Raw genomic sequence first — 24,167 nt, 5'->3', positions numbered from 1 at the left:
GCCATTATCTCATAAGCGCGCCCTGCCTTCGACTTCAGGGGCAAATAAAACGTCACGTGACCACGGAATCTCCACGTGTATTTAAACAAGCCAGTGTGCGTTTTTCTAACGGTCTATTAGCGATTTAACAAACAGTAAGTATTTAAAAACCCTTTATTCAGAGCATAATATAAAATGTATAAATATTTCTCGAGAGAGCAAACAATATTTTTATTTTTAATAGTTCCAAAAATCGCGAAAAAGAGGGCAATTTTTGTCTTATAAATTACGCTTATTTATGTAAATTAAGATGTTAAATTTTTGATGGGTTTCACCAGGCGGATTTTGGGAAACCACGTAGCCTATTTAATATTTTATCGAAAGAACGACATTTTGTTTAAATGTGTAATATGTTAATCATTTTAAATTCCACCAACTAATTTTAATTACTAATTGTTTTAATCTTAAGATATAATTTACTTGATCGTGGTTTTCGTGTTTTTTCGCTATCTAGAAGCGTTTGGATATTATTTAGTATAGTTTATAATTTAGATCGTTCCGTCGCGAGTTCTCCTCCATCTAAAAATTAATTTTGTTTTTGAAAACCATTCCGCCCACCTTGCGGCGGAATAACGTCTGTGAAAAGATTCTGATGCTTAGGACCTGTTGCAACAGTCTGCTTTGCTAGAATCGCATATGTTAAATTCTATTGGTTAGCACTTTCGCTAGGGCTTTTGCAACAGGCCCATAGCTGTCTATTAAATATGGCCGGAGTATAGCAATATAATTAATCGTGAGTTAATCAGATTTAATCGGTTTAATCGAGATTTAATCGGCTTAATCGAAATGTAATCCGCTTAATCGAGATTTAAACAATTGAATAACTAACTTGATTTTGTCACGATTTAGTTCATTTAATCATTTTAATCATGATTTAATCGTTTTTAACCGACCAAGAGTGCAAACTTAATCATCGAAATTAACTTACCTTCGGTGTGGTCTTGTGTACTTTTTGTAATTATTTATTGAAACTTTTACAATTAATCGCGATTTGATTATAAGAACTATATTTAATCGTTTAAATTAATTCAATATTTAACCCGAACTTACAAGGAGACGACCCGAGGTGGTTCTCACCGATTTGGTTCAAAGTTGGGGGATTGTTAGACCTAGATGTAACATGAAACCCGTTAAAGGGAAAAGTTACGCTGGACTTCCGTTTTGCCATGGCAACCAAAAATGTTTTTGACAACATAAAATAAGAAAAAGTCTATGTAAAATAACATGGGAAAATGACTTCACTAAATCAAAAAAAATTATTTAAAAAAAATAAACAAAATAGTAAATTTAACAATTTTGGATTACTTTGGACCAAAAGGGGGGAATAAAAACCATTTTGGGTGAACTCTAGCGAATTTGAATAAATACGTCGAAATTTTAGGTATAATACAAAATATTTGTAAAACTTATGCCGTGATAACTGCCATATATTTTCGCCGATAAATCTTAAAATTTCTACATTACATTATCTGAACGATGTTAACAGATTTCAGATATCGATAGAAAAACGACGCCATTTTATAAAATGGCGGATACAAATATAAATCATGGTGCAATAAGTTAGGTAATTTGTATCTGATTAACCTAAGATTTTCTACGTTAAATTATCTGCCCGAATGAATTCGTACTATAGAGTTTTATAGAAATCCGACACCATTTTGGAAAATGGCGGATATCAATAAAACTCATCGTGCAATAAGTTCCGTAAATATTCGTCGATTAATCAGAAATTTTCTACGTTTCATTATCTGCCCGAGTTAATTAGACCTACGGGTTTTCCAATAATAATCCGACGCCATTTTGAAAAATGGTCGATATAAATATAACTTATGATGCGATAACTGCCGAAATTATTAGTCCAATTACTTGAAATTTTATACTTTAAATTACCTATTAAAGATTATAAATCCTATTTATTTTAATAACATTCGAGGCCATTTTGGAAAATGGCGGATGTCATATAAGTTCCGTTATTATTCGACGATAAATCTGAATTTTTCTGTTTCATTAAATGATCGAATAAATAAGTCCTTTCTATTTTGAAAGAATTCCGAAGCCATTTTTCAAAATGGCGCATGTCTGAGAAGTTCCGTAATTATTCGTCAACTATTCTGAAATTTTCTATTTCTGACCTAGTAAATTAGTCCTATTTCTTTTGAGATAAATACTCCGTTTTTCAAAATAACGCACATCAATGTATCCCTTGGTGTGAAAAATTCTATATTGTTTTTGTTAAAAAAATTATATGAAACTTTATATAAAATGGGTTAGTTTTAATACATTTCGGCAAAATCCAATAATATTGGGTAAGCTCTTATATCATTTGTTTGATAGAAAATAATTATGGTTAAATTTATCATTTAGGCATAATTTGAGTAAATTGAAATATTATTAAATTAGTTCAATTGGCATTGTAGAATTATTGGTAATTCGGGAAATTATTGGTTATTCAGAAAAAGGTTGTAATTCAGAAAATGGTTGTAATTTAGTAAATTTTAGGTATATTGGGAAATAATTTGTTATTCTGGAAATTATTGGTAATTCTGGAAACTAATGGTAATTCTGGAAATTATTGGTAACTCGGGAAATTATTGGTAACTAAGGAAACTATTGGTAACTCGGGGAATTATCGGTAACTCGGGAAACCATTGGTAATTCTGGAAATTATTGGTAATTCAGGAAATTATTGGTAACTCGGGAAATTGTTAATAACTCGGGAAATTATTAATAACTCGGGAAATTATTGATAACTCGGGAAATTATTGATAATCGATAATTTTTCTAATAACAATCAATAGATTTATTGTTATGCGCTATTTTGCATACGGCAGATTTCAAATTTATGTACAAATAATTTCGGCAGTTATCGCATTATGATTTATTGATATCTGCCATTTTGTAAAATGGCGTCATATTTCTATCACAGTGTAAGGGGCTTATTTATTCAATCAGATAATGTAATGTAGAAATTTTCACGTAAATCGACAAATAATTTCGGCAGTTATCCCATCATAAGTTATATTTATATCCACCATTTTTCAAAATGGCATCGGATTATTATTGGAAAAACCATAGGTCTAATTAACTCGGGCAGATAATGAAACGTAGAAAATTTCTGATTAATCGACGAATATTTACGGAACTTATCGCACGATGAGTTTTATTGATATCCGCCAATTTCCAAAATGGTGTTGGATTTCTATAAAAATCTATAGTACGAATTCATTCGGGCAGATAATGTAACGTAGAAAATCTTAGGTTAATCGGATACAAATTACCTAACTTATTCCACCATGATTTATATTTGTATCCGCCAGTTGATAAAATGGCGTCGTTTTTCTATCGAAATCTAAAAATCTGTTTACATCGTTCAGATAATGTAATGTAGAAATTTTAAGATTTATCGGCGAAAATATATGGCAGTTATCACGGCATAAGTTTTACAAATATTTTGTATTATACCTAAAATTTCGACGTATTTATTCAAATTCGCTCGAGTTCACCCAAAATGGTTTTTATTCCCCCCCTATTTGTCCAAAGTAATCCAAAATTGTTAAATTTACTATATTGTTTATTTCTTTTTAAATTTTTTTTTGATTAATTGAAGTTTTGCACAGGGAGGACCCTTAGAATTTGTCATTTTCGCATGTTATTTTACATACTTTTTCTTATTTTATGTTGTCAAAAACATTTTTGGTTGCCATGGCAAAACGGAAGCCCAGCGTAACTTTTCCCTTTAACGGGTTTCATGTTACATCTAGGCCTAACAATCCCCCAACTTTGAACCAAATCGGTGAGAACCACCTCGGGTCGTCTCCTCGTTAGTAACATTAATTATTTGCTATGGATTTAAATATTTTAATTACTAATAATATAACGTGAATAATATTTAGTACGATAAGAGAAATCCTAAAATTCAAATTTACCGCCTTATTTTCGAGAGAGGGGAGGGGAGTGGCCTTAAAAAGTTATCCAAGAGGCGAAAAAGTTTTACAAGACGCGACGCCAAAAAGTTCTCCAAGAGGAGATAAAGGTTTCAACGCATGCGCTACGCTTTCTCGCCCCGTGCGGCTACTAACTTTCTCTCCACGCGGCTTCCCTCTCTTTCTCCGTGCGGCCCGAAATGATTTTATCCCAGCAAATTCAAGTTATCTCCTAAGACGAAAAAAAGTTTCTCCCAAGACGAAAAAAAGTTTCTCCCAAGACGAAAAAAAGTTTCTCCCAAGACGAAAAAAAGTTTCTCCCAAGACGAAAAAAAGTTTCTCCCAAGACCATAAAGTGTTTCTCCCAAGACCAAAAAATGTTTCTCACAAGACCCAAAAAAGTTTCTCCCAAGACCAAAAAAATGTTTTTCACAAGACCATAAAGTGTTTCTACCAAGACGAAAAAAAGTTTCTCCCAAGACGAAAAAATGTTTCTCCCAAGACCATAAAGTGTTTCTCCCAAGACGAAAAAAAGTTTCTCCCAAGACCATAAAGTGTTTCTCCCAAGACCAAAAAATGTTTCTCACAAGACCCAAAAAATTTCTCCCAAGACCAAAAAAATGTTTCTCACAAGACCCAAAAAAGTTTCTCCCAAGACCATAAAGTGTTTCTCCCAAGACAAAAAATGTTTCTCCCAAGACAAAAAAGTTTATCACAAGACAAAATATGTTTCTCCCAAGACAAAAAATGATTCTCCCAAGACAAAAAAGTTTCTCACAAGAAATGAACTCAATTTTGTCCTGTTTGGCGTGCCATATAAATCAACTGTGGCTTTGGTGAAATATTTGCTTGATGGAGGATTTCATTTTGTTCTAACCCGTAAACTCTCAAGTGACGCAACTGACCAAAATCAAAAAAGAAAATTTTTAAACAAAAAACCTTTATCGAGAAAAGTCCTTAAACTTTATTTTTCTTTTCCAATATTTCAGGTTATGATAGTTTTCTAATGCCATAATATTTGTGATATATTGTGATAATATTCTAAACTAAATGATAGTTTGTCATTGCGATAATATTCTAAACTAAATGATAGTTTGTCATTGTGATAATATTCTAAACTAAACGATAGTTTGTCATTGTGATAATATTCTAAACTAAATGATAGTTTGTCATTGTGATAATATTCTAAACTAAATGATAGTTTGTCATTGTGATAATATTCTAAACTAAATGATAGTTTGTTATTGTGATAATATTTTATACTAAATAATAGTTTGTTATTTTGGTAATATTCAATTTAGTATTTTATATGATAGTGATATTGTAATATTACATAAAAATGTAAGGTAACCAGTGAAAATGTTTTTTTTTTAGATTTTTATTTGCTTTTGACTTTTTATATTTGAAAAAAACCAATGCATAGGAAAGCGCCATCTATCACCGTTTTTGTGCGAAAACAAGCTGGCCAAAATGTCAAATGTCCCCGGGTACGAAGGTAGCGTGCACAGGCCTTCTAAAAATAACGTAGGCACCGCCTTGGTTGATAAAGTTTGTTTTTATAATTTAACCCTAATTTAAATCGTTCTAATATTTGAGTTTTCTATTAATTTTCGTTCGTGTGGCTCTGCCGTTGCAGGGCCTCACGCCTGTTTTACTAATTCAACATGGAAGACTTTAAAAAATCAGTTTTTATTGAAACGAAGGAGAAAACGTTGCGTATTCTTGAAGAGGAAGTATCAAGCAATTTTGGAGCTGACGCGTATTCATCTATTATCCCTACGAATGGCGGCTTTTTCGTTACCTTTGTTTCCCTTGAAGACGCTGAAACTTGTGCTGAACATGGCTTGTCTGTTGGCGAAGAAGATTGCAATGTACGGAAAGTTGGAAGCCGGGAGGTAATTGCAACGTTTTTGGGAATTCCAGAATTTGTAACTGACGAAGCTATAAGGGCGAAATTGATTGAATTTAAATGCGAGCTGAAAAGTGAAATAAAATGGCGTTTCCTGAATGACAAATATTACGGTCAAAGGTCGGTGAAGTTGATATTGCCTGAAGGACTATCGTCGTTGCCATACGGTATTCGTTTACCTGATTGTACGGGCCGAGAAGCTTTTTATCAAGTCCGTCATTCATCCCAGAATAAAATTTGCAATATATGTATCTCTCCTGACCACCTTTATAAAAACTGTCCGCACTTTGTTGCAACCGTTGCAAAGAACAGGGCCATATTGCTCGTCATGGTCCAACTTTGAAGATTCTGGAAGTAGTCCTTCCCTTGAATGCCAATATTGATAATGTTGATGGGAATGAAGTTGTTCATGAAAAAGAGATGGAAATACCTCCTAAGTCAACAGGGGTCGCTCCTGATTCGATTTGCGCTCAAGATGTGGGGTCTAAAGATGTGGTTGCTAAAGATCTTAATTCTATGGAGATTGACGAGGCAACTAATGTATTGAAGACCGTTAAGGGCGCCCCTAAGCAACATTTGCCGAATTCTACTGGTAGTGAAGACGAGCGGCACAAGGAGAAGCAGACGGATACTCTTTCCAGCACGCTACTTAAAGGGGCTTCGCTGAAAAAGCTCTGTAATAGTAGGACGTTCCAGAAGGTTGCCTTTGAAGGTAGTTTCGGTCAGTGGGCGTCGCCGGAGTCTAGCAATAATAATGGTCCGAGTCACAACTCTTAATGTCAAAGGGCTCCGTGATTTGCGGAAAATGGACGAGGTGTGTATTTGGCTAAAGTCACATGATATTATTTGTTTACAAGAGACTCATTGGTCAGGCTGGCATATCCAACAGTTTCGCAAATTATGGAACGGTCGTGTCCCCGTTGACAATGACTCGGCGACAGGATTCCGTGGAGTTGCCATTTGTTTTCGCCCTGGTCTGCAAGTTACCATAAACAGCGTAACTAGGACCCAATTTGAGCGTTTCCTGATAATTTCTTGTGACGTGGATGACGAGCATGTGGACTTAGTCAATGTTTACATGCCAAATGAGGAAGGCGGAAGAAAGGCTCTTTTCCATATATTATACAATCATTGCCAGGGGCTTGTGAGGCCAGTTATTCCAGTGGACTTTAATGATTTTGCTTACCGCTCTTTGGACCGTATTCCTATTTCCACCACTGGCTATTTGGATGTCGCGGTTACGGCTGGTTGATACGTGGAGAATGAAGCACGCTCAGATTTTCCGTGAGACTTGGGCGGGTTATGCGTTCGGGAGGTATACCCGCTCTCGCATAGATTACATTTTTGTCAGCGACGCCGATAGGCAGAACATTTCGATAAGCCAAATTGTTGATTTCCCTTTCTCGGACCACGATGCTGTTGAGTTGCGTCTTGATTTAGAGGGAATAAAATTAGGGCCTGGCACTTGGACTTTCAACGCGCAAATTCTACAAGATCCAGTTTTTTTGAGCTCCGTTGACAGAATTATATCACGCAGTCGCTCTTCGTCCGAATGGCGCGAAGATATCATTACTTGGTATGAAAGTTTGAAGCGTAAGGTTCGAATTTGCAAGCAGCATGAAAGGCGCGCGGCACTGCGAGTCGCTTTGGATGAAGCTCGGGAGCAATTTGCTCATGGCCTGACAGATGGTACGGAATTGGCGAGATTGGGTGATTCCCTCAAAGACTTCGACCACGAGGACTTGCGTGGGGCAGTTATCCGGTCCAATCAAGAGTGGCGAGTATTTGGAGAGCGTCCATAACGTTATTTTCTGCGCCTGGAAAAATATAGACAAAGGAAGAAATTAATCAAGTTTATTTATACCAAGGACGGAGAGTTAGAAACAGATCCCCGAGGAGTCCGGGAACGACTTTTTAATCATTATTCGGAAATGAGCCAACGTGAAGCTGTCGATCCCCATGTTCGCGATTATTTTCTTCAGCACGTTCGTAATCGTCTTCCTGATAATTTGCGATCCACGTGTGATGCGGATATCACTTGGGCTGAGGTTTTGGCGATCGTGTGGAAACTTCCCAACGGTAAAAGTCCCGGAACTGATGGTTTAACTAGTGAATTTTGGAAGGTGGTTCTGCCAAAAATTAAAGATGAGTATCTCCGTTTAATCGCTACTTGTGATGAGCTTCACACACTACCGCAGTCGATGCATGAGGGCATGATAATTCTATTGTCTAAGAGTGGGGACTTACAGGACATTAAGAATTGGCGGCCGATCACGCTTTTGAACGCCGATTATAAGATTTTGGCCAAAATATTTGCTCTCCCTGACATTATTTGTGACGCTCAAACTGGAGCTATCAGGGGTCGTGACGCTTCGTCTACGCCGACGCTTCTAGCTATGGCTATTGAGTTTCTCAATTCTACCAACCAGCCGGGCATTTTGCTGAACGTGGATGTCTTCCAGGCTTTTGACTGCGTGTCATGGGACTATTTGTTCGATACTCTTGAAGCTTTTGGCTTTGGCCCTCGGTTCCGTACTTAGATCCAGATGTTTCTCGTGGGCACTCGTTCGTGTCTCAAAATTTATGGTAACGTGACCAACTTCTTTCAGTTGGGGCGTTCGGTTCGACAAGGGTGCCCACTTAGTGCTCTTCTGTATGTTCTCACTACGGAACCACTTTGCACCAGTCTTTTACATCACAAGGAACTGTCGCGTATACCTTGGCCTGGTACGGCACAGGCCCCACTTTTACGGATTCACGTTGATGATAATACACTGTTGGTCCATATTACGTATTCTTGAAGAGTATCACAAATTTTTGAAGACCTCGGGCGCTGTTATTAACGTTCTCAAAAGTCGTGGGCTTTGGTTGGGTAGCCAGAAGTTCAGAGGCGATTGCTTATTATCTGGGATTCCTATTTCTTCGGGCCCTTTGGTGGTTTTAGGCGTATTTGTTGGACACACAGTGGTCGAACTAAACGAACTCAATTGGTCCGCGCGGGCAGCGAAGTTTCAGAACACTTTACGTATTAGGAAGATTAGGACATTTACTTTGATTGGTAAAGTCGTCATCGTTAATAATCTCACCTTATCGTTGTTATGGCACAAAGTTCGGTCGCTCACGATACCTAACGAGTACGAAGCTCGTTTTCGGCGAATAATCATGGACTTTATTTGGGGTGAGCGAGCTCATTCTATTTCCTACGATACGCTTATTCGACCTCGGCGGTCCGGTGGTTACGGACTCATAGATATTCGTTTGCAGACATTCGCTTTTCGTCTTAAAGATATGTGCCGGGTGTTAGAGTGCTCTAGTCCGCTTTATCTTCGCGATATCGTCTCTTACTTTTTAAACGGGTTTTCGGTAAATACGGTCAATTTGAGGGCGGACGTTCTTCGTTGTCGCTTTGACGGTCGTTTATTGGCTCGGCTTTCTCCGCTTTTTCGCGAGATGCACATCGCGTGGAACAAGTATCTTAAGAGCGCAGACTATGCGATTGTGCCGTGTCGCGATCCCTTTCACGAGCCTCTTTTTTTAATGTTTCCTTTCCTTTATCAGAGGTTACGGTGACGGACAAGTTTTATTTTCAGTCAAAAGGATTTAGTCGACTCTGTGACATTTGCTACTAGGTTATTCCAGGATTTTTAAGAATGGACGCGATAATAGAATCGTGTGATTCCGGTGATAAATCGGGCGAAGCTACATTGCGGCGCGTAATTACTATATTTAAAGACAAACTTCCAGAGCGGTGGCTATCGCGAGTATTTCACGAGCATGTGGACGAACCCGTTGCCTTTTCCGAGGCGGATTCGCTTGTTATAGCGCAACGTAATGATGTAAAAGAACTTGACAGATTGGCAGTCAAGGACTTTTACTTAACACTTTTGCTGTCGCAGTGTACCGAATCGTCGGGTGAAGAGCAATGGCGCCGTTTTTTTGGAGGTGCTCAGCAGGCAGTCAATTGGACGAAATTAACGAACTCGTGGTGGCCAGTTTCTTTAATTAGTTCCAATTTACAAGTGGTACATCGGGCAGTATTTCTAAATCACCGTCTAATGCTAATGGGTTTAATAACCAGTTTTTTATGTACTTTTTGCAAAAAAGAAAGTGAGACTCTTGAACATGTCATATTACAGTGTAAAATTGTTAATAATTGGTGGAATTGGATTTTTCTCGATAAATTTCAATTACCTAGCAATGTCATGGGAACATCTAACCCCGACAGGGACGCGCTAATTGTTTTTGGACGTTTTCCGGCTGTCTTAAAAAAATATAAAACCTGTACTCAAGCTATTTTATTTTTTAGTGCGTTGTTTAAATTTCTTATTTTAGAGGCCCGCTCCTTTTATTTAAAAAATGACAATTTTGAAATAATCGTTATAACAAATCGGTTTTAGGCTAAGGTTAAAAAAGAAACACGCCTATTCCAATCTCATCTAATTGACCAAAAATATAAAAATCCTTTGCTGTTAAAAATGTTAGACAAAATATTTTAATTATAGATAACTCTGTTTTACCGATTTTATATTGATACTTATCATGATATTATGTTGGGATATATTACAAACAACGTATTGTAATTGTTGTTATAACAATTTTTAATAATAAAAAAAAGGTGATGGACTGCTAATCCATTGGCCATTGCCCGCGTGGGTTCGAATCCCATCCCCATCGCTCATTTTCGTTTATCATTTTTTATCCTATTCAATGTCGCTTAAGCGATAGCCGAGGGACGACGGCCTACGAGGGGTCGGAGTGTTCAATTACTGGTGGCTTTACCGGGGAGTCGGGGTCCGGCACTTGTAACCCAGCACGGGCGGTGGCGAACTGGGAGATGTTAGCTCCGTCCAAATGGTCCTATCTCCACCTCCGACTTCGGTCCGCTGGTAACTGGGCTTCAGCCAAGGCTAACGGAGAGGGGACGGGCAAACTGGCCATCTTGGCGGATTGGGTTGCCTGCTGTGGGGCTGTGGGCCTCCGTATGAGGGCACGGCGGACCCATATCCCGGCCTTTTGGGGTTCCACCGGGATATCCGGTGCCAGCTGTGCCGGGTTATGCGGGCTGCTGTGTGCCCGCCGTTCCCCTTTAGGTGCTCCTTTCAATGGGCTTGGCTCTCTACCTTTCTAGGTAGGGTGCCGGCTGGCGTTGCCAGAGCATCCGCTCTTATTCCCACTGCTGTGTGCGAAGTGGGGGCTGGTCGACCCATTGCTGCACCTTCTGCTGGGTTGAGGGGCTTGCGTCAAGGGCGTGACCATCAGTAGTGGGGTTCTGCTACCCATGCTGGTTTTGCCGCCTGTCCGGGTCTGTGGACGCTGGCGTAGGGCATAATGATAACAGACCTACGGTGGTGTGGTTTAAATCTTACCGGGTACACCGGGCTTTAAATCTGACACATGTCCAGCCGAGGGACGACGGGGACGGGGTGGCCGAGGGACGACGGGGACGGGGTGGCCGAGTGGTTAAGGCCATGGACTGCTAATCCATTGGGCATTGCCCGCATGGGTTCGAATCCTATCTCCGTCGCTCATTTTGGTTTATTATTTTTTATCCTCATCAATGTCGCCTAAGCGATAGACGAGGGACGATAGACGACGGGGACGGGTTGGCCGAGTGGTTAAGGCGATTGACTGCTAACCCATTGGGCATTGCCCGCGTGGGTTCGAATCTCATCCCCGTCGCTAATAATCGTTTATCATTTTTTATCCTATTCAATGTCGCTTAAGCGATAGACGAGGGACGATGGAGACGGGGTGGCCGAGTGGTTAAGGCGATGGACTGCTAATCCATTGGGCATTGCCCGCGTGGGTTCGAATCCCATCCCCGTCGCTCATTTTCGTTTATCATTTTTTTCCTATTCAATGTCGCTTAAGCGATAGTCGTGGGACAACGGGGCCAAGTGGTTAAGGCGATGGACTGCTAATCCATTGGGCATTGCCCACGTGGGTTCGAATCCCATCCCCGTCGCTCATTTTCGTTTATCATTTTTTATCCTATTCAATGTCACTTAAGCGATAGACGATAGACGACGGGGACTGGTTGGCCGAGTGGTTAAGGCGATTGACTGCTAATCCATTGGGCATTGCCCGCGTGGGTTGGAATCCCATCCTCGTCGTTCAGTCGCGATAATAATTTTTAGCCTATTCAATTTCGCTTAAGCGGTAGATTAGAGGCAAGGGAGACGGGGTGGCCGAGTGGTTAAGGCGATGGACTGCTAATCCATTGGGCATTGCCCGCGTGGGTTCGAATACCATCCTCGTCGTTCAGTCTCGATAATAATTTTTAGCCTATTCAATTTCGCTTAAGCGATAGATAATTGTCAAGGGAGACGGGGTGGCCGAGTGGTTAAGGCGATGGACTGCTAATCCATTGGGCATTGCCCGCGTGGGTTCGAATCCCATCCTCGTCGTTCAGTCACGATAATAATTTTTATCCTATTCAATTTCGCTTAAGCGAAAGATGAGAGGCGAGGGAGACCGGGTGGCCGAGTGGTTAAGGCGATGGACTGCTAATCCATTGGGCATTCCCCGCGTGGGTTCGAATCCCATCCTCGTCGTTCAGTCTCGATAATAATTTTTAGCCTATTCAATTTCGCTTTAGCGGTAGATTAGAGGCAAGGGAGACGGGGTGGCCGAGTGGTTAAGGCGATGGACTGCTAATCCATTGGGCATTGCCCGCGTGGGTTCGAATACCATCCTCGTCGTTCAGTCTCGATAATAATTTTTAGCCTATTCAATTTCGCTTAAGCGATAGATAATTGTCAAGGGAGACGGGGTGGCCGAGTGGTTAAGGCGATGGACTGCTAATCCATTGGGCATTGCCCGCGTGGGTTCGAATCCCATCCTCGTCGTTCAGTCTCGATAATAATTTTTATCCTATTCAATTTCGCTTAAGCGATAGATGAGAGGCGAGGGAGACGGGGTGGCCGAGTGGTTAAGGCGATGGACTGCTAATCCATTGGGCATTGCCCGCGTGGGTTCGAATCCCATCCTCGTCGTTCAGTATCGATAATAATTTTTAGCCTATTCAATTTCGCTTAAGCGATAGATGAGATGCGGGGAAGACGGGGTGGCCGAGTGGTTAAGGCGATGGACTGCTAATCCATTGGGCATTGCCCGCGTGGGTTCGAATCCCATCCCCGTCGCTCATTTTAGTTTATCATTTTTTTCCTATTCAATGTCGCTTAAGCGATAGTCGTGGGACAACGGGGCCAAGTGGTTAAGGCGATGGACTGCTAATCCATTGGGCATTGCCCACGTGGGTTCGAATCCCATCCCCGTCGCTCATTTTCGTTTATCATTTTTTATCCTATTCAATGTCACTTAAGCGATAGACGATAGACGACGGGGACTGGTTGGCCGAGTGGTTAAGGCGATTGACTGCTAATCCATTGGGCATTGCCCGCGTGGGTTGGAATCCCATCCCCGTCGCTCATTTTCGTTTATCATTTTTTTCCTATTCAATGTCGCTTAAGCGATAGTCGCGGGACAACGGGGCCAAGTGGTTAAGGCGATTGACTGCTAATCCATTGGGCATTGCCCGCGTGGGTTCGAATCTCATCCCCGTCGCTAATTTCCTTTTTCATTTTTTATCCTATTCATGTCGCTTAAGCGATAGACGAAGGAAGACGTGGCCGTGTAGTTAAGGCGATGGACTGCTTATCCATAAGGCATTGCCCGCGTGGGTTCGAATCTCATCCCCGTCGCTAATAATCATTTATCATTTTTTATCCTTTTCAATGTCGCTTAAGCGATAGACGAGGGACGACGGAGACGGGGTGGCCGAGTGGTTAAGGCGATGGACTGCTAATCTATTAGGCGTTGCCCAAGTGGGGTCGAATCCCACCCCGTTGCTCATTCTCGTTTATCATTTTTTTATCCTATTCAATGCTGCTTAAGCGATAGCCGAGGGTCGACGGGGACGGGGTGGCCGAGTGGTTAAGGCGATGGACTGCTAATCCATCGATCATTGCCCGCGTGGGTTCGAATCCCATCCACGTCACCCATTTTCGTTTATCATTTTTTATCGTATTCAATGTCGCTTAAGTGATAGCCGAGGGACGACGGGGACGGGATGGCCGAGTGGTTAAGGCGATGGACTGCTGAACCAATGGGCTTTGCCCGCGTGGGTTCGAATCCCATCCCCGGCGTTCATTTTCGTTTATCATTTTTTATCCTATTCAATGTCGCTTAAGCGATAGATGAGAGGCGAGGGAGACGGGGTGGCCAAGTGGTTAAGGCGATGGACTGCTAATCCATTGGGCATTGCCCGCGTGGGTTCGAATCCCATCCTCGTCGTTCAGGCGCGATAATAATTTTTAGCCTATTCAATTTCGCTTAAGCGATAGATGAGAGGCGAGGGAGACGGGGTGGCCGAGTGGTTAAGGCGATGGACTGCTAATCCATTGGGCATTGCCCGCGTGGGTTCGAATTCCATCCTCGTCGTTCAGTCTCGATAATAATTTTTAGCCTATTCAATTTCGCTTTAGCGATAGATTAGAGGCAAGGGAGACGGGGTGGCCGAGTGGTTAAGGCGATGGACTGCTAATCCATTGGGCATTGCCCGCGTGGGTTAGAATCCCATCCTCGTCGTTCAGTCTCGATAATAATTTTTAGCCTATTCAATTTCGCTTAAGCGATAGATAATTGTCAAGGGAGACGGGGTGGCCGAATGGTTAAGGCGATGGACTGCTAATCCATTGGGCATTGCCCGCGTGGGTTCGAATCCCATCCTCGTCGTTCAGTCTCGATAATAATTTTTAGCCTATTCAATTTCGCTTTAGCGATAGATTAGAGGCAAGGGAGACGGGGTGGCCGAGTGGTTAAGGCGATGGACTGCTAATCCATTGGGCATTGCCCGCGTGGGTTCGAATCCCATCCTCGTCGTTCAGTCTCGATAATAATTTTTAGCCTATTCAATTTCGCTTAAGCGATAGATAATTGTCAAGGGAGACGGGGTGGCCGAATGGTTAAGGCGATGGACTGCTAATCCATTGGGCATTGCCCGCGTGGGTTCGAATCCCATCCTCGTCGTTCAGTCTCGATAATAATTTTTATCCTATTCAATTTCGCTTAAGCGATAGATGAGAGGCGAGGGAGACGGGGTGGCCGAGTGGTTAAGGCGATGGACTGCTAATCCATTGGGCATTGCCCGCGTGGGTTCGAATCCCATCCTCGTCGTTCAGTCTCGATAATAATTTTTAGCCTATTCAATTTCGCTTAAGCGATAGATGAGATGCGGGGAAGACGGGGTGGCCGAGTGGTTAAGGCGATGGACTGCTAATCCGTTGGGCGTTGCCCGCGTGGGTTCGAATCCCATCCTCGTCGTTCAGTCTCGATAATAACTTTTAGCCTATTCAATTTCGCTTAAGCGAAAGATGCGAGGCGAGGGAGACGGGGTGGCCGAGTGGTTAAGGCGGTGGACTGCTTATCCGTTTGGCATTGCCCGCGTGGGTTCGAATCCCATCCTCGTCGTTCAGTCTCGATAATAATTTTTAGCCTATTCAATTTCGCTTAAGCGATAGATGAGAGGCGAGGGAGACGGGGTGGCCGAGTGGTTAAGGCGATGGACTGCTAATCCATTGGGCATTGCCCGCTTTGGTTCGAATCCCATCCTCGTCGTTCAGTCTCGATAATAATTTTTAGCCTATTCAATTTCGCTTAAGCGAAAGATGCGAGGCGAGGGAGACGGGGTGGCCGAGTGGTTAAGGCGGTGGACTGCTTATCCGTTGGGCATTGCCCGCGTGGGTTCGAATCCCATCCTCGTCGTTCAGTCTCGATAATAATTTTTAGCCTATTCAATTTCGCTTAAGCGATAGATGAGGGGCGAGGGAGACGGGGTGGCCGAGTGGTTAAGGCGATGGGCTGATATTCCATTGGGCATTGCCCGCTTTGGTTCGAATCCCATCCTCGTCGTTCAGTCTCGATAATAATTTTTAGCCTATTCAATTTCGCTTAAGCGATAGATGAGAGGCGAGGGAGACGGGGTGGCCGAGTGGTTAAGGCGATGGACTGTTAATCCATTGGGCATTGCCCGCGTGGGTTCGAATCCCATCCTCGTCGTTCAGTCTCGATAATAACTTTTAGCCTATTCAATTTCGCTTAAGCGATAGATGAGAGGCGAGGGAGACGGGGTGGATGAGTGGTTAATGCGATGTACTGCTTATCCATTGGGCCTTGCTCGCGTGAGTTCGAATCCCATCCCTGTCGCTGTGTATCGTTTTATATCCTATTCAATGTCGCTTAAGCGTTGAGCGAGTGGTTAAGGCGATGGACTGCTAATCCATTGGGCATTGCCCGCGTGGGTTCGAATCCCATCCTCGTCGTTCAGTCTCGATAATAATTTTTAGCCTATTCAATTTCGCTTAAGCGATAGATAATTGTCGAGGGAGACGGGGTGGCCGAGTGGTTAAGGCGATGGACTGCTAATCCGTTGGGCGTTGCCCGCGTGGGTTCGAATCCCATCCTCGTCGTTCAGTCTCGATAATAATTTTTAGCCTATTCAATTTCGCTTAAGCGATAGATGAGGGGCGAGGGAGACGGGGTGGCCGAGTGGTTAAGGCGATGGACTGCTAATCCATTGGGCATAGCCCGCGTGGGTTCGAATCCCATCCTCGTCGTTCAGTCTCGATAATAATTTTTAGCCTATTCAATTTCGCTTAAGCGATAGATGAGAGGCGAGGGAGACGGGGTGGCCGAGTGGTTAAGGCGATGGGCTGCTAATCCATTGGGCATTGCCCGCGTGGGTTCGAATCCCATCCTCGTCCTTTCAGTCTCGATAATAATTTTTAGCCTATTCAATTTCTCTTAAGCGATAGATAATTGTCGAGGGAGACGGGGTGGCCGAGTGGTTAAGGCGATGGACTGCTAATCCGTTGGGCGTTGCCCGCGTGGGTTCGAATCCCATCCTCGTCGTTCAGTCTCGATAATAATTTTTAGCCTATTCAATTTCGCTTAAGCGATAGATGAGGGGCGAGGGAGACGGGGTGGCCGAGTGGTTAAGGCGATGGACTGCTAATCCATTGGGCATAGCCCGCGTGGGTTCGAATCCCATCCTCGTCGTTCAGTCTCGATAATAATTTTTAGCCTATTCAATTTCGCTTAAGCGATAGATGAGAGGCGAGGGAGACGGGGTGGCCGAGTGGTTAAGGCGATGGGCTGCTAATCCATTGGGCATTGCCCGCTTTGGTTCGAATCCCATCCTCGTCGTTCAGTCTCGATAATAATTTTAACCTATTCAATTTCGCTTAAGCGATAGATGAGAGGCGAGGGAGACGGGGTGGCCGAGTGGTTAAGGCGATGGACTGCTAATCCATTGGGCATTGCCCGCGTGGGTTCGAATCCCATCCTCGTCGTTCAGTCTCGATAATAACTTTTAGCCTATTCAATTTCGCTTAAGCGAAAGATGCGAGGCGAGGGAGATGGGGTGGCCGAGTGGTTAAGGCGGTGGACTGCTTATCCGTTGGGCATTGCCCGCGTGGGTTCGAATCCCATCCTCGTCGTTCAGTCTCGATAATAATTTTTAGCCTATTCAATTTCGCTTAAGCGATAGATGAGAGGCGAGGGAGACGGGGTGGCCGAGTGGTTAAGGCGATGGACTGCTAACCCATTGGGCATAGCCCGCGTGGGTTCGAATCCCATCCTCGTCGTTCAGTCTCGATAATAATTTTTAATCTATTCAATTTCGCTTAAGCGATAGATGAAAGGCGAGGGAGACGGGGTGGCCGAGTGGTTAAGGCGATGGGCTGCTAATCCATTGGGCATTGCCCGCTTTGGTTCGAATCACATCCTCGTCGTTCAGTCTCGATAATAATTTTTAGCCTATTCAATTTCGCTTAAGCGATAGATGAGAGGCGAGGGAGACGGGGTGGCCGAGTGGTTAAGGCGATGGACTGCTAACCCATTGGGCATAGCCCGCGTGGGTTCGAATCCCATCCTCGTCGTTCAGTCTCGATAATAATTTTTAATCTATTCAATTTCGCTTAAGCGATAGATGAAAGGCGAGGGAGACGGGGTGGCCGAGTGGTTAAGGCGATGGGCTGCTAATCCATTGGGCATTGCCCGCTTTGGTTCGAATCACATCCTCGTCGTTCAGTCTCGATAATAATTTTTAGCCTATTCAATTTCGCTTAAGCGATAGATGAGAGGCGAGGGAGACGGGGTGGCCGAGTGGTTAATGCGATGTACTGCTTATCCATTGGGCCTTGCTCGCGTGAGTTCGAATCCCATCCCCGTCGTTCGTTCTCGTTCATCATTTTTTATCCTATTCAATGTCGCTTAAGCGATAGATGAGAAACGATGAGGAGAGGGTGGTTAAGGCGATGGATTACTTATTCTTTGGGCATTACGCGCGTGATTTCGAATCCCATCCTTATTAATTTCGCTTAGAATATAGAGAATTTCAGACAGATGTGGATGTTGAATTCATTGTTTTTGAGGCAGCGCTATACCTACTTTTAATTATTTGCTCTCAATGTCTTGGGAAGTGTACCAATATCAGTACGTCAATTAAGGGTTCAATGTTCACAGTACATACTTAGTGCCCTATTTATTTTTAATTAACATGGAAAACTCAGCCCTAAAAAGGATGAAAGCCTGCAGGGAATGTACTATTAGCAGATGGCATTTGTAATTTTTGTTTATAAATAAATTATTTAATACATGTTTAAGACTTGGATTGCTGACCAAAGTATCTGGCTAACCACTGCACCACCCCACCCTATGGAATGGTTTTGGATACTGCTGCTATTCTATTACTCTTACTGAACGTAGCCAACTGTGTGCGACATTAGCGAAAATAATCAATCACGGGATTATAAAGTCGATTTTTTAGGTTAAAATATTGCTTAAGCTTAAAATGTAAATACCGAATCAGAGCGAGAGTTATAAGCTATGTTATTTTGGCGGAGAGTTATTTAAAGTAGCTTTTCAACATGTCTTTTAGTTTTAGTAATTATTAAGAATTATATTGATCAAAATGAGTTTATTAATTTATTTTAACCTGAATGTAATTTCGTTTGTAGCTCTTTAAACTATATTGAAAATGTGTTCGGAAACGTTTTTTCCACTTCTGTACAACAAAACGAACTTTTTTAAGCGCAATAAGAATGTAAATTAAAGTAATGATATTTTCAACGCTTTTCAAAGCCACATCGTTGAATTCACACGTTTTATCTCTTGGTGACTCAGCTTTGCCGTTCCGCAACTTTTTGAATAATGTTACAAATAGTCAAAAATAGTTCTTACCCAATAACACTTCGGAGTTAGGCCGATAACCGATGCTTTAAATATTTGAGAATCAAGGGTGAAAAAGATAAGTTTTTTTATCTTAAAAAAAGTATATATCTCTCGGAAATTGCACACGTGGAATCATTTTGAATAGAATAATGGAAAACTTCACTGCTGTTTGCTTGCTGTTTCTGGGGTTAATTTTCCTGCCATATGGAGAATCAAGCCTAGATATGTGTAGTATGTGTTACTTGTTTATATGTATGGAATTTACTTATCCCATAATACTTGTGATGTCTAGCTTTGGATTTTGATAAATGTTTTTTATATAATTTTTTGATGAAGTGCAACTATATTTCCAAATTATATTAGGGCATCAAAAGTTTTAAAACTCATTCACAAATTATGTGAAATCACAAAATTCATTGTTACTTTTTTTGAATACAACATGTGGTTTTTCTACTCATATGTCTCAGGACAAGTTGAATATTGTTTAAATTTTCCATAATTGCATTTGTTTTAGGAGCGTATAAAGGGAATGCAGAAGGTACCGCAAATTGCATGCAGCTTCATGCACCGCCACGAGTAAGTTAATATTATAGAAAATATGTCTCACGGTTAAATTAATCTTATAGAAAATAAGTCTCACGGTTAAGTTCATATTATAGAAAATATGTTTTACGGTTAAGTTCATACCATAGAAAATGTTTTACGGTTAAGTTAATATTATGGTAAATATGTCTTACGGTTAAGTTCATATTATAGAGAATATGTCTCACGGTTAAGTTCATATTATAGAAAATATGTCTCACGGTTAAGTTCATATTGTAGAAAATATGTCTCACGGTTAAGTTCATATTGTAGAAAATATGTCTCACGGTTAAGTTCATATTGTAGAAAATATGTCTTACGGTTAAGTTCATATTATAGAAAATATGTCTAACGGTTAAGTTCATATTGTAGAAAATATGTCTCACGGTTAAGTTCATATTATAGAAAATATGTCTCACGGTTAAGTTCATATTGTAGAAAATATGTCTTACGGTTAAGTTAATGTTATAGAAAATGTCTTACGGTTAAGTTAATATTATGGAAAATATCTCTCACGGTTAAGTTAATATTACAGAATATATATGTTAAGGGATAAGTATTCATCTAAACAAAGTCCAATCTTCACGAATTTCTTTCAATTGGAAATATATTTCTAGATATATTCCTCTCAAAGATGTAAAATAAATAAATAAACCTTTACGTTTTAAATACAGATAGATTTGATATCTAGAAATGGATCGGGTCCTTAAAGTAAACAAATTAATTTGTGAAAAATTATAATTAAGTTACTATTCAAACATGCATTTTTAATTTATGTTTTTAATGCAATTTTATACCCATCACTGTAATAAAGATTTAAAAAATATATTTTTTCCTAATACGGAACCAGACTATAAAAACCAATATTAATTTAAATACAATTACTAGAGTGCAAGGTTGGATTTACAGCTTTAGAGCAATAACTTTAGAAACAAAAGACGGGTATTTATTGATTCAATAATTATTATTCATTTTAAAATGTTATTCGCCTAATTTAGGATCTTTTCGTTGTTCAAACATGCTTCGACAGAGTATTAGGAAGACGCACCACCCTGCTTGATTATTTAGCATTCGCTTGCACCCAAAATTCTCAAACCATTTCGGAGTCTCAAAGGGAAAACGTACGTAAAAGTTTTAACATTTATGGTTTTTAAATATGTTTTTTTTTTGTATGGTACTTAAAGAAAATTATTTCTAAATGTACCTTGACATAACGTTTCCAAAAAGACTTTATGAGGTGCAATTTCCGCACACCAAACGTCTAACAAAATGTTTTATTAACTGATTAGTTTTATCTTAGTAACTAGGATACAAATAATGCGAATCACATTCTCCAATGTCCAGGTTGTCGTCAACTAGGCCTATTTTATACACTGGTCTTGATTTTAAATTTGGTAACATAATATTATGTACAAAATGGTTCGGTTTCCTATTAAATTAAATTGTATATATTTTTACTAATTTTGTAAATGTGGATTTAAAATAGTTATTTTTGTAGATTGCAATATGCTTCATGGAACATTATGACGAAAGGGAAGAAGCTAAAGTAAGATTGAAAAATATAATTGATATTCAATAATAAATTGTTCAGAGTTATGAAGCCCAATAGAAATTCAAATTATTAAAATATTCAAAAATAATATCGCATACAATACTTAAATCGAATTATTTAATAATCAAAATCTTAAGACTCTCTTGGTTTTTAATAATTTAATGCATTTAAGGTTTTTGTTAAAATTCCGATCAATTGTGTTAATTTTATTTCATGCTTTGGAAAATTGGTTACACTGCTATAAATGAAAAATATCCATTTAATTTTAAACCAGAAGTTATTTATAACATTCTTCCAGACTAAACGGTCAGATGAAGAAGCAGAGGTATGCATACATTATCATCATTTAGACTTTATGAAATATTTTCGTCTATACTATATTCAACTCTAACATTATCTTATTTATATCAACAGAAATGCCTGGAACCGTTTATGCACGGTGAAGAATGAATCTGAATTCCAAGACTATAATGTACCAAGGTGTTTAACTGTCGAATAAAAAAATGCAGATGATTTATTTGTTTATTTCGAAGGCATATAACCATAATTGGGTAAATATCCATCCGTCCTCCGGTAGGATAAGTCAATTTGTAATTTAACTTAAATTAAACTTAATATAAATTACGAAATGGTAAGTTAATAAAAAGCACCCATGTACTGCACGAAGAGAGATAAAATACGCTATTAAGTAGAATATTCCATAGTGAAAAGGACAAAAAAGCTAAACCCTAGACTAATTTGAAGAAATTAAAAAGACGCAAATCTCGGGATTTTTGGCTATTTTAGTTTTATTTAGTTCTTTACTTGAATATTTATTTGGTCCGAGATTCGCGTTTGCTCGAAGATCTTTTTTTTTCCACGAGTTATTTGCAAGTATTTTAGTTTCTTTAAATTGGTTTAGGGTTTAGCTTTTTTTGTCACTTTTCATTATGTATTATTCTACCTATTCGCGTATTTTATCACTCTTTATATAAATTAGGTTCGTAACCCCATCTTGATCATCTTGTTTTATAAAAATAGCTCAATTTATTTTTGTCAAGAGGAATACATTTTCAGTGTGATTTAAAACACTTCGTCCTAAGGCTTTGGTAATTACGGACCTGAGGTGCAATAGTACAGTTTTATTTTACCCCTAGCTAATCATTTGATGACAATTATATTTTATTATAGTAGAAGGAAAGTGAGGGCGAGACGCCGATCCCAGGATCAGGTTTAGGTTCAGGATCGGGATCCGGGATTTAAGGGGTGAAATGGGGGTAAAATCGTCGAAAAGTCAATGTATTTATGATATTTCTCGCGACGATTTGTTTTCTCGTATATCAACATATTATGTTCAGGCCAACTTGTTTATTTATCTCCACTTATCTCGAGTGACACTTTAACGTATATCTCATCGAGTTTTATTGTACGGAATAAGATGAAATGTTGTAAAAAGTGATAACCTGGGCGGCGCGCATGCGCGAATTCCCCGGGGGACGCGGTTAATTTGAATTTAAAACATGTAGTGTTTTGACGTCATGGAATATTCATTGTTAAAGTGACGTAGAATGGAAATATTTTTAAACTTCATTTTAATATCATTGTAGTACTTAAATATGCTTGGCAATTGAATCTATATCACGAGTATTTCAAACGAATATCTCAAGCTTAAGTATGAGAAACGTATCGTTCTCAAATGATACTCGAATATACTATAGCGAGATCCTGAATTATATTTAGACAGCTTCTGAAAATCTGTCCGCTTGCCACTGTTCGTCAATTCCATAAACAATAGTTCGATTTCGTTTGAATCGTCTTCTAGCAGGTTTATGCAGCGTATATGTATCCTGCTTTATTAGAAATTGTTTTACTTTTTCCAATGAAACCTTTAAACCTTTATGTCGAGCTGAATTATAGAGTGTTCGAACTCCGGCGAATGACTGGGTCTGTGGGATTAGTATAGATTTTCTCAAGTTCTTTCTCCATATCGGGTAATATTTTGATGTAATGGCATGTAACGCCAAAAAAGGAAATTAAATACTTCTAATATTATAATAACTATGATAATTAATATATCTAAAAGGGAATTTTGAGAAATAACTTACCGTTAGGTCCATCAAGCACCCACGAATACGCGCAGCTGATGTGCATGTTTACTTTGCTGGTATTTAAATCGGGATCTAGATCACATCCTTGAACTGTCGGTAGAATTGCTTCAAAATCGGCGTAAAATACATACTGCACCTAATAATTTCATTTCATTAAGAGTTAAATTAAATAATTTTAATTTTACTTTTTCCGTCCACTCATATTTATCAAAACAAAGCGTCTTCTTCTTGGTAGGGAAAACTGTTTTTTGGACGCCGTGGGTGGCGCATTCTTCGATATGCGCATCACGTCGCTGTTCAGCGTTGTTTCCACTGAATCGGTGAAGACACATTCTAATGCAGAATATAATTAGTAGATTGCAAACTAATATATTGGAAACTAAATTACCTGCAATAATAACTTGTACTTCTGTGTTTTGTTAGATGCTGTAGCAGTTTTCCTAGGTCTCGTACAAGACAGTAATGTCTATTTCCATCGTCAATATCTTTAGTTTCATCGGTGATGTATAGCAAATCAACCTCCCTTTCCTTACCACACTTGTTAGCGCTTACGTAAAGAGGGAATATGTCTCCCGAGAAGCCAAACACAGATATTGATAAATTATTCATTAATTCAAATTTTTTAAGTTCCGTAGCGTTTAATTTGAAAGGAAAAGATATATCACTGGTATCAAGTTCGTTTTCATAAGGTGTATATTTGGAAACCCTGTTAGCGTGATGAAGCATAGAAACTGGGTGAAGTTTAGCGAGAATTGACCAGAGAAAACATTTCTCTTCATTTTCGTTTCTAATATTCAGAATCGCGTGACGTCGAGATAGTTTTTCAGGTAGTTCCATATACG

At 40.0% G+C, this 24,167-nt stretch overlaps 1 protein-coding gene and 33 non-coding genes across 34 annotated transcripts; all 34 read left to right on the top strand.

The window, feature by feature from the left end:
* Positions 1-11,313: 11,313 nt before the first annotated feature.
* On the top strand, positions 11,314-11,395 carry TRNAS-GCU (transfer RNA serine (anticodon GCU)). The gene has a single exon. It is a non-coding gene; the product is annotated as a tRNA-Ser (tRNA).
* Positions 11,396-11,616: 221 nt separating this feature from the next.
* Positions 11,617-11,698, top strand: TRNAS-GCU (transfer RNA serine (anticodon GCU)). The gene has a single exon. It is a non-coding gene; the product is annotated as a tRNA-Ser (tRNA).
* Positions 11,699-12,049: 351 nt separating this feature from the next.
* On the top strand, positions 12,050-12,131 carry TRNAS-GCU (transfer RNA serine (anticodon GCU)). The gene has a single exon. It is a non-coding gene; the product is annotated as a tRNA-Ser (tRNA).
* Positions 12,132-12,196: 65 nt separating this feature from the next.
* On the top strand, positions 12,197-12,278 carry TRNAS-GCU (transfer RNA serine (anticodon GCU)). The gene has a single exon. It is a non-coding gene; the product is annotated as a tRNA-Ser (tRNA).
* Positions 12,279-12,343: 65 nt separating this feature from the next.
* TRNAS-GCU (transfer RNA serine (anticodon GCU)) lies at positions 12,344-12,425 on the top strand. Its single transcript has one exon. It is a non-coding gene; the product is annotated as a tRNA-Ser (tRNA).
* Positions 12,426-12,490: 65 nt separating this feature from the next.
* TRNAS-GCU (transfer RNA serine (anticodon GCU)) lies at positions 12,491-12,572 on the top strand. The gene has a single exon. It is a non-coding gene; the product is annotated as a tRNA-Ser (tRNA).
* A 65-nt stretch (positions 12,573-12,637) lies between these two features.
* TRNAS-GCU (transfer RNA serine (anticodon GCU)) lies at positions 12,638-12,719 on the top strand. The gene has a single exon. It is a non-coding gene; the product is annotated as a tRNA-Ser (tRNA).
* Positions 12,720-12,784: 65 nt separating this feature from the next.
* Positions 12,785-12,866, top strand: TRNAS-GCU (transfer RNA serine (anticodon GCU)). Its single transcript has one exon. It is a non-coding gene; the product is annotated as a tRNA-Ser (tRNA).
* A 65-nt stretch (positions 12,867-12,931) lies between these two features.
* Positions 12,932-13,013, top strand: TRNAS-GCU (transfer RNA serine (anticodon GCU)). The gene has a single exon. It is a non-coding gene; the product is annotated as a tRNA-Ser (tRNA).
* A 775-nt stretch (positions 13,014-13,788) lies between these two features.
* TRNAS-GCU (transfer RNA serine (anticodon GCU)) lies at positions 13,789-13,870 on the top strand. The gene has a single exon. It is a non-coding gene; the product is annotated as a tRNA-Ser (tRNA).
* Positions 13,871-14,084: 214 nt separating this feature from the next.
* TRNAS-GCU (transfer RNA serine (anticodon GCU)) lies at positions 14,085-14,166 on the top strand. The gene has a single exon. It is a non-coding gene; the product is annotated as a tRNA-Ser (tRNA).
* Positions 14,167-14,231: 65 nt separating this feature from the next.
* On the top strand, positions 14,232-14,313 carry TRNAS-GCU (transfer RNA serine (anticodon GCU)). The gene has a single exon. It is a non-coding gene; the product is annotated as a tRNA-Ser (tRNA).
* A 65-nt stretch (positions 14,314-14,378) lies between these two features.
* TRNAS-GCU (transfer RNA serine (anticodon GCU)) lies at positions 14,379-14,460 on the top strand. Its single transcript has one exon. It is a non-coding gene; the product is annotated as a tRNA-Ser (tRNA).
* Positions 14,461-14,525: 65 nt separating this feature from the next.
* TRNAS-GCU (transfer RNA serine (anticodon GCU)) lies at positions 14,526-14,607 on the top strand. Its single transcript has one exon. It is a non-coding gene; the product is annotated as a tRNA-Ser (tRNA).
* A 65-nt stretch (positions 14,608-14,672) lies between these two features.
* Positions 14,673-14,754, top strand: TRNAS-GCU (transfer RNA serine (anticodon GCU)). Its single transcript has one exon. It is a non-coding gene; the product is annotated as a tRNA-Ser (tRNA).
* A 65-nt stretch (positions 14,755-14,819) lies between these two features.
* Positions 14,820-14,901, top strand: TRNAS-GCU (transfer RNA serine (anticodon GCU)). Its single transcript has one exon. It is a non-coding gene; the product is annotated as a tRNA-Ser (tRNA).
* Positions 14,902-14,966: 65 nt separating this feature from the next.
* On the top strand, positions 14,967-15,048 carry TRNAS-GCU (transfer RNA serine (anticodon GCU)). Its single transcript has one exon. It is a non-coding gene; the product is annotated as a tRNA-Ser (tRNA).
* Positions 15,049-15,113: 65 nt separating this feature from the next.
* TRNAS-GCU (transfer RNA serine (anticodon GCU)) lies at positions 15,114-15,195 on the top strand. Its single transcript has one exon. It is a non-coding gene; the product is annotated as a tRNA-Ser (tRNA).
* Positions 15,196-15,260: 65 nt separating this feature from the next.
* On the top strand, positions 15,261-15,342 carry TRNAS-GCU (transfer RNA serine (anticodon GCU)). The gene has a single exon. It is a non-coding gene; the product is annotated as a tRNA-Ser (tRNA).
* Positions 15,343-15,407: 65 nt separating this feature from the next.
* TRNAS-GCU (transfer RNA serine (anticodon GCU)) lies at positions 15,408-15,489 on the top strand. Its single transcript has one exon. It is a non-coding gene; the product is annotated as a tRNA-Ser (tRNA).
* Positions 15,490-15,554: 65 nt separating this feature from the next.
* TRNAS-GCU (transfer RNA serine (anticodon GCU)) lies at positions 15,555-15,636 on the top strand. Its single transcript has one exon. It is a non-coding gene; the product is annotated as a tRNA-Ser (tRNA).
* A 65-nt stretch (positions 15,637-15,701) lies between these two features.
* TRNAI-GAU (transfer RNA isoleucine (anticodon GAU)) lies at positions 15,702-15,783 on the top strand. Its single transcript has one exon. It is a non-coding gene; the product is annotated as a tRNA-Ile (tRNA).
* Positions 15,784-15,848: 65 nt separating this feature from the next.
* On the top strand, positions 15,849-15,930 carry TRNAN-GUU (transfer RNA asparagine (anticodon GUU)). Its single transcript has one exon. It is a non-coding gene; the product is annotated as a tRNA-Asn (tRNA).
* Positions 15,931-16,258: 328 nt separating this feature from the next.
* Positions 16,259-16,340, top strand: TRNAS-GCU (transfer RNA serine (anticodon GCU)). The gene has a single exon. It is a non-coding gene; the product is annotated as a tRNA-Ser (tRNA).
* A 65-nt stretch (positions 16,341-16,405) lies between these two features.
* TRNAS-GCU (transfer RNA serine (anticodon GCU)) lies at positions 16,406-16,487 on the top strand. The gene has a single exon. It is a non-coding gene; the product is annotated as a tRNA-Ser (tRNA).
* A 65-nt stretch (positions 16,488-16,552) lies between these two features.
* On the top strand, positions 16,553-16,634 carry TRNAS-GCU (transfer RNA serine (anticodon GCU)). Its single transcript has one exon. It is a non-coding gene; the product is annotated as a tRNA-Ser (tRNA).
* A 66-nt stretch (positions 16,635-16,700) lies between these two features.
* Positions 16,701-16,782, top strand: TRNAS-GCU (transfer RNA serine (anticodon GCU)). Its single transcript has one exon. It is a non-coding gene; the product is annotated as a tRNA-Ser (tRNA).
* A 65-nt stretch (positions 16,783-16,847) lies between these two features.
* On the top strand, positions 16,848-16,929 carry TRNAS-GCU (transfer RNA serine (anticodon GCU)). Its single transcript has one exon. It is a non-coding gene; the product is annotated as a tRNA-Ser (tRNA).
* Positions 16,930-16,994: 65 nt separating this feature from the next.
* TRNAS-GCU (transfer RNA serine (anticodon GCU)) lies at positions 16,995-17,076 on the top strand. The gene has a single exon. It is a non-coding gene; the product is annotated as a tRNA-Ser (tRNA).
* A 64-nt stretch (positions 17,077-17,140) lies between these two features.
* TRNAS-GCU (transfer RNA serine (anticodon GCU)) lies at positions 17,141-17,222 on the top strand. The gene has a single exon. It is a non-coding gene; the product is annotated as a tRNA-Ser (tRNA).
* A 65-nt stretch (positions 17,223-17,287) lies between these two features.
* TRNAS-GCU (transfer RNA serine (anticodon GCU)) lies at positions 17,288-17,369 on the top strand. Its single transcript has one exon. It is a non-coding gene; the product is annotated as a tRNA-Ser (tRNA).
* A 65-nt stretch (positions 17,370-17,434) lies between these two features.
* TRNAS-GCU (transfer RNA serine (anticodon GCU)) lies at positions 17,435-17,516 on the top strand. Its single transcript has one exon. It is a non-coding gene; the product is annotated as a tRNA-Ser (tRNA).
* A 212-nt stretch (positions 17,517-17,728) lies between these two features.
* On the top strand, positions 17,729-17,810 carry TRNAS-GCU (transfer RNA serine (anticodon GCU)). The gene has a single exon. It is a non-coding gene; the product is annotated as a tRNA-Ser (tRNA).
* A 1,415-nt stretch (positions 17,811-19,225) lies between these two features.
* LOC149947047 (uncharacterized) lies at positions 19,226-21,751 on the top strand. The gene is made up of 6 exons (XM_090172436.1): positions 19,226-19,335; positions 19,619-19,680; positions 20,685-20,807; positions 21,185-21,232; positions 21,537-21,563; positions 21,653-21,751. The coding sequence occupies exons 1-6, from the start codon at positions 19,254-19,256 to the stop codon at positions 21,686-21,688; spliced, it is 378 nt and encodes a 125-aa protein (XP_090028562.1). The 5' UTR covers positions 19,226-19,253; the 3' UTR covers positions 21,689-21,751.
* The last annotated feature ends 2,416 nt before the right edge of the window (positions 21,752-24,167 follow it).

This window comes from Leiobunum rupestre, chromosome 4 (assembly GCF_980474605.1).
Source record: "Leiobunum rupestre chromosome 4, qqLeiRupe1.1.hap1, whole genome shotgun sequence".
Lineage (NCBI taxonomy): Eukaryota > Metazoa > Arthropoda > Arachnida > Opiliones > Sclerosomatidae > Leiobunum > Leiobunum rupestre.
Note: the sequence above shows the minus strand (reverse complement) of the source record. Positions and strands in the feature narration are given on the sequence as shown.

Excerpts from the sequence above, each read along its gene's own strand:
- LOC149947047 (XM_090172436.1), top strand. The coding sequence starts at position 19,254 with ATGGAAAACTTCACTGCTGTTTGCTTGCTGTTTCTGGGGTTAATTTTC. Across the intron at positions 21,233-21,536 it reads ACGAAAGGGAAGAAGCTAAA|ACTAAACGGTCAGATGAAGA; the intron begins GTAAGATTGAAA and ends ACATTCTTCCAG. Across the intron at positions 21,564-21,652 it reads GGTCAGATGAAGAAGCAGAG|AAATGCCTGGAACCGTTTAT; the intron begins GTATGCATACAT and ends TTATATCAACAG.